The sequence below is a fragment of the Periplaneta americana genome, chromosome 1, assembly GCF_040183065.1.
Source record: "Periplaneta americana isolate PAMFEO1 chromosome 1, P.americana_PAMFEO1_priV1, whole genome shotgun sequence".
Taxonomy (NCBI): domain Eukaryota; kingdom Metazoa; phylum Arthropoda; class Insecta; order Blattodea; family Blattidae; genus Periplaneta; species Periplaneta americana.
This window is the reverse complement of record NC_091117.1, coordinates 144182704-144194994: the sequence shown is the minus strand read 5'-3', so window position 1 is coordinate 144194994 and position 12291 is coordinate 144182704. Positions and strand designations below refer to the sequence as shown.

At 33.9% G+C, this 12291-nt stretch overlaps 1 protein-coding gene across 3 annotated transcripts in view; it reads left to right on the top strand.

The window, feature by feature from the left end:
• The window catches only part of Start1 (Steroidogenic acute regulatory protein-like), a 75210-nt gene that overhangs the window by 14239 nt on the left and 48680 nt on the right, over positions 1 to 12291 (top strand). For all 3 annotated transcript variants that reach the window (XM_069828825.1, XM_069828816.1, XM_069828807.1), the window contains exons 4-5: positions 4522 to 4602; positions 11807 to 11884. In XM_069828825.1, the coding sequence (XP_069684926.1) occupies positions 4522 to 4602; positions 11807 to 11884 (159 nt within the window). The remainder of the gene's footprint in view (positions 1 to 4521; positions 4603 to 11806; positions 11885 to 12291) is intronic.

The following is a 12291-nucleotide window of genomic DNA, read 5'->3' as shown; positions in this document are numbered from 1 at the left end:
CCTTAAAATCTGTAAGTAAGTAATCAATGCCGGTGTATTGCACTCATATAACTTTTATTAATGGCATGCACACAATCATCACTTTATTTCACTAACCCTGTGTTACAGTAGTTGCTGAAAGTGGTGTCCATTAGCATTCAGACATTCCCACATCTTTTGATGAAAAGTTCACGTGCAAAAGTTCTTCTTTCGTTATCCTTCTAATTTCTGTTTTTATATTGTCTTTCAGTTCATTGATGGTGTATGGGTTATTTCTATAGACTTTATTTTTTTAGGGTTCCCCACAATGTGCGGGACATAATCTTGTTATTTTTTATGATTCCCCACAATTTGCAGGACATAATCCTGTTATTTTTTATGGTTCCCCACAATGTGCAGGACATAATCCTGTTATTTTTTATGGTTCCCCACAACTTGCAGGACATAATCCTGTAGAAATAATTCTGTCATCAAAAACCTCCCTTATAGCCTCCAAAGAAGCACCTGCGTCACGTTCCCCAGATCTTCCCACATGCATTTATTATTTGTGGGGGAATCCTAAAAAATAGTCTTTAGAAATAACCCACACACTATCAATGAACTGAAAGACAATGTAAGAACAGAAATTAGAAGGATAACGAAAGAAAAACGTTTGCGCATGAATTCAAATTTCATCATAAGATGTCGGGAATGTCTTGAATGCTATTGGACATCACACTGTAACACAGGTTAGTAAAATAAAATGATGATTATGTGCATGCCATTAATTAATAAAAGTTACATGAGTGTAATATGCCAAGATTATGGATCTAAAATGCCACGTTTTACCTCTTGCTCTACAGGCTTGTTACCACTGCATTCTTCGGATCAAACATGACGTGACCAGACTGTATAATTGACAGAAGTAATAAAAGTCAGTGCTCTAGGTTGTTTTAATTCACTCTTCGAAATTTGGTTTAAATAATAAATGAAACTACTAACTCTAGACATGCTGAACTTTATTTTTGAGAATTTTATTGAAAATGGGTTGTTTGAGATGTTCCCAACTGTATGACCCCTTGCTAATGGTAATGAAGTGTTGATGGACTTAATTAAAGAACATTTAGTAATCTTGCAGCAGAAGTTCAAGAATTATTTTGAAGTGTGTGTTCAAGATTTCGACTGGGTTCCATTCATTGTGAATTCAAAACATCTCCCAAATAATATACTCGTATAAGAGAAAGTGGCAGATTTGAAAGCAGACAGAAATTAAAACTTCTTGGAGTTCTTTGGAGACATTTTTCGTTAATCCGGACTAATTGGGGGGGGGGGGATAAGTTGACTGGTTTAACGAAAGTCCGGACTAACTGAAATAGCATAAAAGAAGAGTAGAAAGTACATTAAAACTCCGTTTATAGTAACAAAACACGTTTATTATTGTATTTAAAGGGCATAGAGCTAAATACACAATACAGTGCAGTGAAATGTAAAGCAATACATATGTGATACCCATAATTATGATGATGTGCCTGACGGAGCTGACTCTGCATCACTCAAAACTCTTGCTGCGGAAGTTGGTTTGAAGTACATGTCTATATTCTTTTGGGGCAGTTTGGAATGTATTTTCTTCACTAATAATTCGTGGAGGTGTCTGTGTCTAGTACACAGACATGTTTTCAATGTCATTCCTTCAACAAACTGGATTACATGGTTTAAATGTTCTTTCACATCACTTAGCTTTATTTTGGCCAAATTGCTGGCCTCTTCTCCTCCTTGTCTTTCTTTGACCTCAAAGCTCTCAGCTGCTGTCATACTGTCCACAGTCTCTCATCAACTTCCAGCCATGCCATAAAAGTAAGTCTTGAAACAAGGTTCTTTAATTTTTCGAAACCCATAGTTTTTTTTTTTTTTTTTTTCCCGTCTGGATTAAACGAAGTCCGGGTTATCAGGGTCCAGGCTTAAACTAGATAAGAAAAGAAATTTACATTCACTTCTCCTTCTCTTTGAAATATTGAATTCTTCTATTCCTTCATACCTGTCATCTTGCTTCACTTTTCTTCCCACCATAATCTGAACATACGCTCTCGCCATGAAACAATACTAATAATACAATTGCATCACACCTCCTCATACTCATCCTCTTTCACAATAGCCATGCCAATACTCTGGAATTCGCTACCTGCTAGCATCAGGAACTGTCGAAATGAAATTTAATTCAAACACAAACTTACTAGGCACTTGGTCAGTAATTGAGACTTGTTCAGACATGGCTTCTTATAAATAGTTCTCTTATTCTAGCACAAAATATTTCAATATCCGGTAATTTCATCACTATATAATTTAATTATTCTAGATTTAATTTTTACTCAAGTAAAAAAAGTCTTTCTTTGTTTAAACTTCTACAATAAATTGCCTACCCTTTATTAATTAATCTTTTAGTACTTTGATTTTTATTGTATTTGTAAATTTAATATTCATTGTAATTATAATTGTAATTGTATTTTTAATGTTGTAGTTGTAATCCTCAAGTAGAGAGAAAGAGAAGGCCTGATGGCCTTATCTCTACCAGGCGTGCCACGCGCACGCACGCGCGCGCGCGCGCGCGCACACACACACACACACACACACACACACACACACACACACACACACGTTCTGTCCAAGAGCAGGTCTTTCACTGCAAACCCAGCATTCTCTAATATTTCCTATTTTCTGCCTTCCTCTTAGTCTCCACTTATGATGCACATATCTTAATGTTGTCTATCATCTGATCTCTTCTTCTACCTCGAACTCTTTTGTCCACCATTCTTTCCAGTGCATCCTTCAGTAGGCAGTTTCTTCTCAGCCAGTGACCCAACCAATTCCTTTTTTTCTTCCTGAGTAATTTCAGCATCATTCTTTCTTCACCCACTCTTTCCAACACAGCTTCATTTCTTATTCTGTCTGTCCATTTCACATGCTCCATTCTTTTCCTTATCCACATTTCAAATGTTTCTAGGCGTTTCTCTTTACTTCGTCGTAATATCCATGTTTTTGCCCCATACAATGTCACACTCCACACAAAGCACTTCACTAGTCCCTTCCTTAATTCTTTTTCCATAGGTCCGCAGAAGATGCTCCTTTTTCTATTAAAAGCTTCCTTTGCCATTGCTATCCTCCTTTTGAATTTCTGGCAGCAGCTCATGTTATTGTTTATAGTACACCGCAAGTATTTACAGCTGTCCACTTGCTCTACTGCCTCATTTATTATTCGCACATTTATCTTCTTTATTTTTCTTTCTGTGACCATGGTCTTCGTCTTATTTGCATTTATTTTCATCCCATACTGCTCACAATTGTCATTTAGCTCCAGTAGCATATCCTTTAGTATCATCTCCTCTTCTGCTAACAGCACCTCATCATGCCTTGTTTGCAGTTTTTCTTGGGAAAGATAAATATGGTAGCTTCCTGTTGCTTTCCATACACCACTTTCTCTAAAATATTCATAATACTTAAAATATTATATTAAAATCTAACTAATCGGAACAGAAGATTTTGATGCACAATTTGTGTTCACAGCACAGCATGTGATTGCATGTTGTATTAGTCTACTTGTCCTTTTCTTTCTTATTTTTCATCTCCTCTTCTTTCCTTTTCTCCTTTCCTGTCTCCCTTCTTTCTTCCTTCCTCTTATGTCAGTATCATCACCATCGTCATCGTCCACCACTATCTTCTTTTTCAATTTCTATCCTTCATTTTCTTTTCATCTTATTTTTCCTTTTGTTTCTAGATTCCTTTTCATTTTTCTCATCTTATTCCCTGCATTTCTCTTATTCACGGAAAAAACCTACTTCTAACAACTTCATAATGTCTATTTTTGAACACCCTTCCACCTTGACCTCACGTGGGCTAACCAATAGGAACTGAAAACATCACTTCCTTTCCAGCGCCACAAGGCAAGTGAAGATAGTGTTGCCTCATAGATCTTTAGGTCAGTTGTCATATTGTAAACATTTCTGCTGTTAAATGCGTTTTTGACTTTCATAGTGACTATGATCAGAATTAGACTTTTGGGTATTCTACCATGTTCTGGAACTTGACATTTCCAATGTTCGGAACTACATACAAGTTCCATTATCAGGGAGGATAGGTAAGACCAAAAGGGTCTCCTTGTCTGTTGGGCTCGTTATGTCTGGTTAATCCAGAAGACTGAGCCTAATTCTGACTTCTGCACTTATCAATAATGAGCACAAATCTTTGCCTGCCTGATCTTTGCGTCCAGGGTGAGAGGAGACAGAATGGCCACGCTCTAGCTCTGTACTTTCCACATGTTTCAGGAGTCGATTCTTTTGTTGCGATAACAGTAGTTTAGTTTCTTTCTCTCAGTTCTCGTCTTCTTTTTCTTTTTTCATTGAATTTTCCTTGTCTTTCTGCTCTCTTATTTTTATTTATCTTACTCTTCCATATCTTACAGTTAGACAATTATTGTCTGTTATAGCTTCTATTTATAATTGTTAGCTGTCTCATTCTTACTCTTTCGAGATGTCACGCAGATTATTGTTTAACTAACATTTTCTGTTACAGTTAAATGGAGATGACATAATCTCTGCACTTTCAAAACAAGTAGTACACTACAACATTCATACATCTTTATTTGACATAGTGGTAAGTAGTAATATTTTAATGCAGATTCTCAGACCTATTTCACTACATTCAAATCATCAATAGTTAGTAAAACTGAAATATTTTTTATTATGATTGACAATTTTATAACTCATTAAATTGTTTTATTTTGAAATCTTAGCATCATTAAATGTCTTTGGTAACATACTTTTATACCAAGAAAAATTAATGATCTTTTGTCTGCATGTACAGCCTTAGACACAAAAAATGATGCGTGAATTTGTATCAAGTCCACTTTGGGCAGTGCCTAGTTCACACGACTAGGGAAAGGATATTTTATGATCATGTTAGTACCTCAAAATGTGGGCTTCAGTGACTGACCATGACAATTAACTTCGAAAAATATTGGAGTGCAAGAGATCAAATGACTTTATTTTGAAATGCCTGGCATTAGAAAACAACAACATGATCATGTTAGTAACAGTCTGATAAGCAGGTAACAGTTTATTAAATATTTTATGTAAAAGCCGTCTATATACTAACAACTATATACAGCAACCTCCTCACTCCTCATCATTACTTAAACTCTGTCAAAACTGACTCCTGCAGCATGTGAATACCTTCCATCGGAAGAAAATGTGGAACTAGTTTCACAGTGATACAAAGCTGCTATCTCATAACTTGTTAATTTTAACTTATTTAACACGTTAAGTTTTAATCATATTTTATCTTGTGTACAACTTGTATAATTATATTGTTTATTGAATTTTATAACTAATTATGAATTACCGGTACTGTGTCTCACAATTGTGTGTTGTATCGTTGATCTGAAGATTATAAATATTGCCGAAAATGTTAATCATTGATTTCTTACTTATGTAGTATAGTATTTAGTGACAATAATGAAGGTTGTTAAGTGTAAGCACTGTCCTGCTATATGAAGAAAATATTTTTACAATTTGAAAAAAGTTATTTATATATATATTTTTTCAAAATTCAAAATGTGCAGTTCACTGTGCAGTGATGAAGTGTTTCCCTCATAACTCATAAACATTTTAACTTTTTCATGTTCTCTCTCTTTTATTTTATTGCTGAAACTCATGTTTACAGTATCATGCTCTTTCAACTACGTTCCTTAATAAATAATATTTTTTTTTATTTTATGTTAGAAGAAAATACTGATATTTGACCTTTTTTTTAAAATGAATTTATTTTTTATCAGACAATCTATCAAAGATAGAGAAGTGATCTTGCATCATATTGTAGATATGACATGCATTAATGTACACAAGAAATTCCATCACAGAATGTTCTATAGTTTTTTAGTTATGTGGGAAATGCTTCATCACTGCACAGTGAACTGGGGGGAAAAAAAAAAAAAGTGAATAATTTTTTTAAATAGTAAAAATATATATATATTTTTTTTCATAAAGCAGAAGGACAATGTTTTGCACATATTTTCATTATTGTGCAAGATACAGTAATGGAGGAAAGAAATGTTGAATATTTCCAAAATTTTACTGCTGTAAGCTGTACCTAACCCCTTAAAAGCCATTTGTAAGTAAGTATTTAATGACTATTTTGTACCTTGATAAGCACATAGACAGCGATTACGTAAAATAATTAATAAATAGAGAAATTATGTTTATTTTATATCTAGTTTACTCCTTGAATATATCTTTGTTATGGATTGGTTATAACAATTGAATTGGTCGGAGCTAAAAGGAACTAAGTCAAAATATGCAGGTTTGGGTTATGCAACAATTTGAACAACAGATGTCATGCGCATCAAACGGTGAAAGAAGGAACCAAGGCTTTTAAATATTCTTTTGTCTTCTATAACATAAAGATATAATATTTCTGTTATTAGTGGAATGTTTCTTGCTTCTCCTGAAAAGTTGAGAAAAGTGACTTATTTTCTTTTAGCTCTGACTGATTCAATTGAGCTATAAACAGACAGAAAAACAACAACAAACAAAACAGAAAAAAAACAGAACCTAGTTGTGCATAAGAAAGTCGTGCACTTTAAACCTAAACTCTCATGGAATGAACCGAAGTCCTCTGAAGGAGACTTAGCATATGGTAGCTGGACATTTTTTGTCTAGTATATGTTATTTTTAGATTGATGTTTGAAACTATGTATTTTATTATGAGTGAAAGCACATAAATATCAAATTATACATTTCTGTTGGAATTTTCCTGATGGAAGAGATTCCACTTCTCCACAACGCTGCCCACATTTTGTTCAGGATGTCGAAGTTGCAACATCAGACACTTTGGACAATAGAAGTGTTCAATAGAATTTAAAACTGGGCTGCTACTGGCCAGCCCAGGGTTGGTATCCTGATACCGCGAAGGTAGTCTGTGATGCAGCGAGCAGCATGGGAATGGGCATTGTCATGCATCTGGATGAAATTTTTGCTAGTGAAGGGAGCGAAAGGGATTGCATTATCTGTTAAAACTTCCCATTCAGAAATGCCTCCATCAACGAAAACAAACTCTGTTTGAGCTCCAGAATTGATATCCCCCAATCACAGAGTCACTTTCAAACAGTGTTTTTTTTTGAGAAGTTGCAAGGCAAATATTGTTCCCCATGCCTTCTCCATACTCTCTCTCTCTACCTTCAAGTGACTGGAAACAAAATCGCGACTAATCTGTGAACAGCATCATTCACCACTGGTCCACAGTCCAATTCTGGTGTCGACACTCGAACTGTAATCACACAGTCTAGTGCTAGGGTGAGTTACAGAGAAATTCCAGTTCTTCTTGAAGTCAAGTTGACTTTCCGGAGTCTTCATCTGACATTCCTCACTATTTCGAGACGATTTCTGACCTGGACTGTGGTCATCTGGAGATATTGTAAGACATGAAGAATCAGAAACCTGTCATTCCTAGTGGATGTAAACCTACCATAGCCTGATTTCTGTCTGTGGTAGATACCCAGTTCACTGAATCATCGGAGGGCATATTGGATGCTTCCAAAAGAAGCACCGGTCCCATTAGTTGCAAAACGAATTCTTCATCCACCTTCAACCAACACGAATATTGAGAGGCATCTTAACTTATCAAATTCAAAACAAGAACTGGAGAAAAATGTTGTCGTATGACGAAAATGTGCCACATATTGATAATTTTATTCATCAATAGCAGCCACTGCACAATTGCAAAACTTAAAAAGTTTTATTGCTGGTCCAGTGTTGTAAAACCATAAAACAAACAGCCTAGTGCTTAGGGATAGAAAATTACTGATTGGATGGTATTTTTTAATCTCTCAACATCATATTCATCTTCAAAAGTGTTGAATAGATCTTTCCTTAGCCATGAAAGCTACTTAATTTAATAATATTTTCTCTAAATTGCTGCATTATTGACAATGACTCTGTTTTTACGAAGTGATCCACTTTTTTTGGTGTATTTTAAAATAAATAAAATCATAAACACACAAAAATTATTTTTCTTCTGAATGTTTATTATTTTCTTGTAATAAAACAAATGATCCTCTGGTTTATTATGTGTTACGTAGTTCCTGTATGCAATGTACTCTTTGTTCAAGGTGGTGGGGATTTTTTGAGAATGCTTAGTTCATTTTATGTTTCACTTATTTAAACGTTAACTTTGCTACAACAGAAATGTATATATTTTTTAAGTTTCTTCAAATTATATAGGACTTTTGCAAGTAAAGGAGTTTAATAGAAACTTGTAATAAGTTATGGGAGAGTAATTAAAAATCTACTAAAGGTTAATATGACAATAATTTTTTTAAGTTTACAGTGAATATTCTTTAATCTGTAAGTTCTTCAAAATTTCCAACAATTTTGAGGATGAACTTATTTTTAAGAAATTAATGAACGTTATGGTAAAAGTTTTGTTCAGTAAAAATATTGAAAACAAAGAGAATGACCCTGAGAATTTGTTTAATTAAAGGTGTTTACAAAGAAAATGAAGAGAATGCTATTGAATATTTAATAGATTTATTAAAAAGACCAGTTTTGGTACATTGTTACTTGTCAAAATCTTCACACAATCAGAGTCCGGATTTTAATTATATGCAATATTTTGCTTAATATTTTACAGACAATGCAATTTGTTTAGAAATTCCAGTTGTGGTAATGTTGTTACAAGAATGTATGAATTAATAAGTCTTTTTTTTTTTTTTTTTTTGTTGCCGTTTTGACATTTTGGATAACTTTTTCTTTTCTATTTTATAGAATTAATTTTTATTTCAGTTCTTTTTTTGACATTTGTTCCACTGCATTTTTCAATATAATATGTTTGTCAGAAGGAACTTGTGACAAATTAATTATTATTCAAATTATTCTCCAATATCTCACTATGTTCCTCACTAAGACAGTGCTTTAATATCAATGCACGTAAAACAGAAAATTATATTTCAATTCAATAGATTGCACATGTTAAATGAGTTAGAACTCATCCTGAGAAATGTGATAAAAAACACAAAAAGTGATAGTGATTGATATGGTAAAAGTTGACTGTAAATTACCGTGAGATAAATTAATAATACTTTAATATTTAATATTTGAGGAGAAAAAAAATTCGCTCTGGTGCCGGGGATCGAACCCGGGTCCTTGGTTCTATGTACCAAGTGCTCTGACCACTGAGCTACGCCGAATTCAATCCACAGCACTGGATCGAATCTACCTCCTTCAGTGTTTCCCTTTGTGGCCTGAGTCCAAGTTAGGCATATATGTTGACGTATATGTCTAGAGTTCGATCCCCGGCGCCATAGCGAATTTTTGTCCTGAAATATTAATTGTCAACATTACAGAGATTATTCTGGAGGACAAATTAATAAATCCGTAATATAATAATACTTTGTTGAAATTTTAGGTCACGTTATTAAAGGTAATTGATATATGAAGCTTGCATTTCCAGAACACTGTAAGTGCCAATTTGTAAAGTTTACAGTAGGAACAAAAATAGTTTTATACAGTACATACAACGTAGTAACTTGCACAACCTGAAAGTGCACTACTTTATTACTTGGATTAGCACTTTCTTCATAACCTTTCGTAATATTGTCAAACAGGGCACCTACAACTGATATATGTCAAAAAATAGATTCTTCCTGTTTCGGCACTTACAACGTTATGGAAATGCACACTTCATATGATATGATGTGATATATGATATGATATATATATATATATATATATATATATATATATATATATATATATATATATATACTCCAATCTTTCCTATTTTCTGCCTTTCTCTTTGTCTCCTCATATGATCCACATATCTTAATGTCGTCTATCATCTGATATCTTCTTCTGCCCAGAACTCTTCTCCCATTCACCATTCCTTCCAGTGCATCCTTCAGAAGGCAGTTTCTTCTCAGCCAGTGACCCAACCAGTTCCTTTTCCTCTTCTGGTCACTTTCAGCATCATTCTTTCTTCACCCACTCTTTCCAACACAGCTTCATTTCTTATTCTGTCTGTTCACTTCACACATTCTATTCTTCTCCATATCCACATTTCAAATGCTTCTATTCGCTTTGTCATAATATCCATGTTTCTGCCCCCATACAATGCCACACTCCATACAAAGCACTTCACCAGTCTCTTTCTTGGTCCACTTGCTCTACTGCCTCATTTAGAATTCGCAAGTTTACCTTTATTTTTATTCCTGTGGCCATGGTCTTCGTCTTATTTGAATTTATCTTCATACCATACTGCTCACAGCTGTCATTTAGCTTCAGTAGCATATCCTTTAGTATCATCTCCTCTTCTGCTAACTGATATATATATGTTATGATGTGATATATATAATATTATACTGTATATGATATTATGAAATATGATATATGATATATATTTGTGAAACAACTCTTTAGATATAATGGTGGACCTCACATTTTTGTATATGGTGCCACCATTACCATTTGTTCCATTTACACGGACTTCCAGTATTCTCCTAATAATTACTTCTGCAGTTCTGTATTGTTAAGTTCATTAATTTAAGCTATACTTATTCTATCTTCTTTTCCTTACTCACTATTTAGGAACTAATTAAAAATTACTCCCTTTCTTAATGCCATCCATCTTACTGTCTATCTCTTCCTTTCTCATTGAATATATTCTATTCTACTCTTCATTTATAACCTAAAAATTTAAATCTATTTATTTTTCACTAAACCATTCTTCTTACTATCCCAATTTCACTTATCTTTTCACTGATTTCTATAACCACTTATTTCACACCCTACTCACTCCTTCTATCCTCACCATAATAAAAATCTGTACCATAATCACAATTGCTGCTTAGCTACTCCTCACATGAATCATTTTTAATTAGTTTACTTTATCAATCACTCCTTACTTACTAGCAAAATTTTCCACTAATCGCTTCTTCACCATTGAAAAATAGTAATGTTGTTAGGTCTGATTCTTTCACTATTACACTGTTACACGTCATTATTTTCCTTTTCCTATTCACTTTCCTTGGTAGTATGTTTCGATAATCTAGCACATCACCTCACTATTCTTCACTCCTATTTTCCATTCCCTAACAGCTCAGTAGACATTTTACATGACTCCTCGACTTCTTTTTTTCAGCATACTTAACACACTACCAGTATCACCCTTAGTCGCTTGTCTTGAATCCTCTCCACTACCATTCACTGCCGTAAACTCATCTTCTTTATTCTTCTCTTCATCCAGTCCTTTTTCCACACTTAAACTCGATAATAGAGTGTTCTCCAACTCATCAGCCCTCACTAAAGTTGGATTTACTGCATCTTTCCCTATTCCTTCACTTAACAAACCCTTCCTTTTATTTGTTACCTTTTCTCTTTCTTTTAATACTTTCTTATCCCTGTGTCACTTATACCCTTCACATATCTCGTATAGCTAGTTACATTTCCTACTACCGATACCTGCTTACTCGTCCCTTCTTTTGTTTTGATATCTTCTGTCCGTGTCCTTTGCTTCTTAACATTTGATGTAGGTTCCTTCCACCTGAGCTTCTTGATCTCAAGTTATAGCTTTTCTTATTAAAGATAATTTTTAATGGTATAAATGTCATTTTATGTCTTTGACTCTTTTAAGGTAATCGAAATTCGGTTCCTGGTAATAATACTTATGTTTACAGTCTAGCTTTCAAATTATAAATAAATTTTTTTTATTGTAATTTTTACATTACTCATTTGTTATTATTATTATTATTATTATTATTATTATTATTATTATTATTATTATTATTATTGTCATATTTTTAATGCAGATGAGTGCAACGTGCAGGTTTACATTCCTGTTGCTGTTCTATGGCTTACTTTACATCCGCCATTGGTGGGTCATAGCGGTGAGTATTTTTTTTTGTTTCTTAATCTATAAATATAATTTTTAATTCACTCATGCCATAATCATCCACTTGTTGCATAAATAACTATTATTAACAAGAAAAAGGTTAGATATTTTTCTTTGATTCAAGAAGTAGAGGAAGGAGTGTTTCGATAGGAATTGGTTATTTATGAATTCGTCCTTAGACCTCGATATGGGGAGAGCTATGATGTATGATAGTAAAGTAATATTGAGGTGAGAGAAAGATAGGGGTAACGGAGTGCCTAGAGTGAGGAAAAAGTCTGCTTGTCCAGATGTAATACGATGAGGGGGTGGGCAAGAGAACGAGAGAGAGAGATGGAATCAGGGAGGTGGTTAGTTCTCGCAATCGGGAGGTCTAACAAGCTGTAGCTCGCGACTTTCCGACTG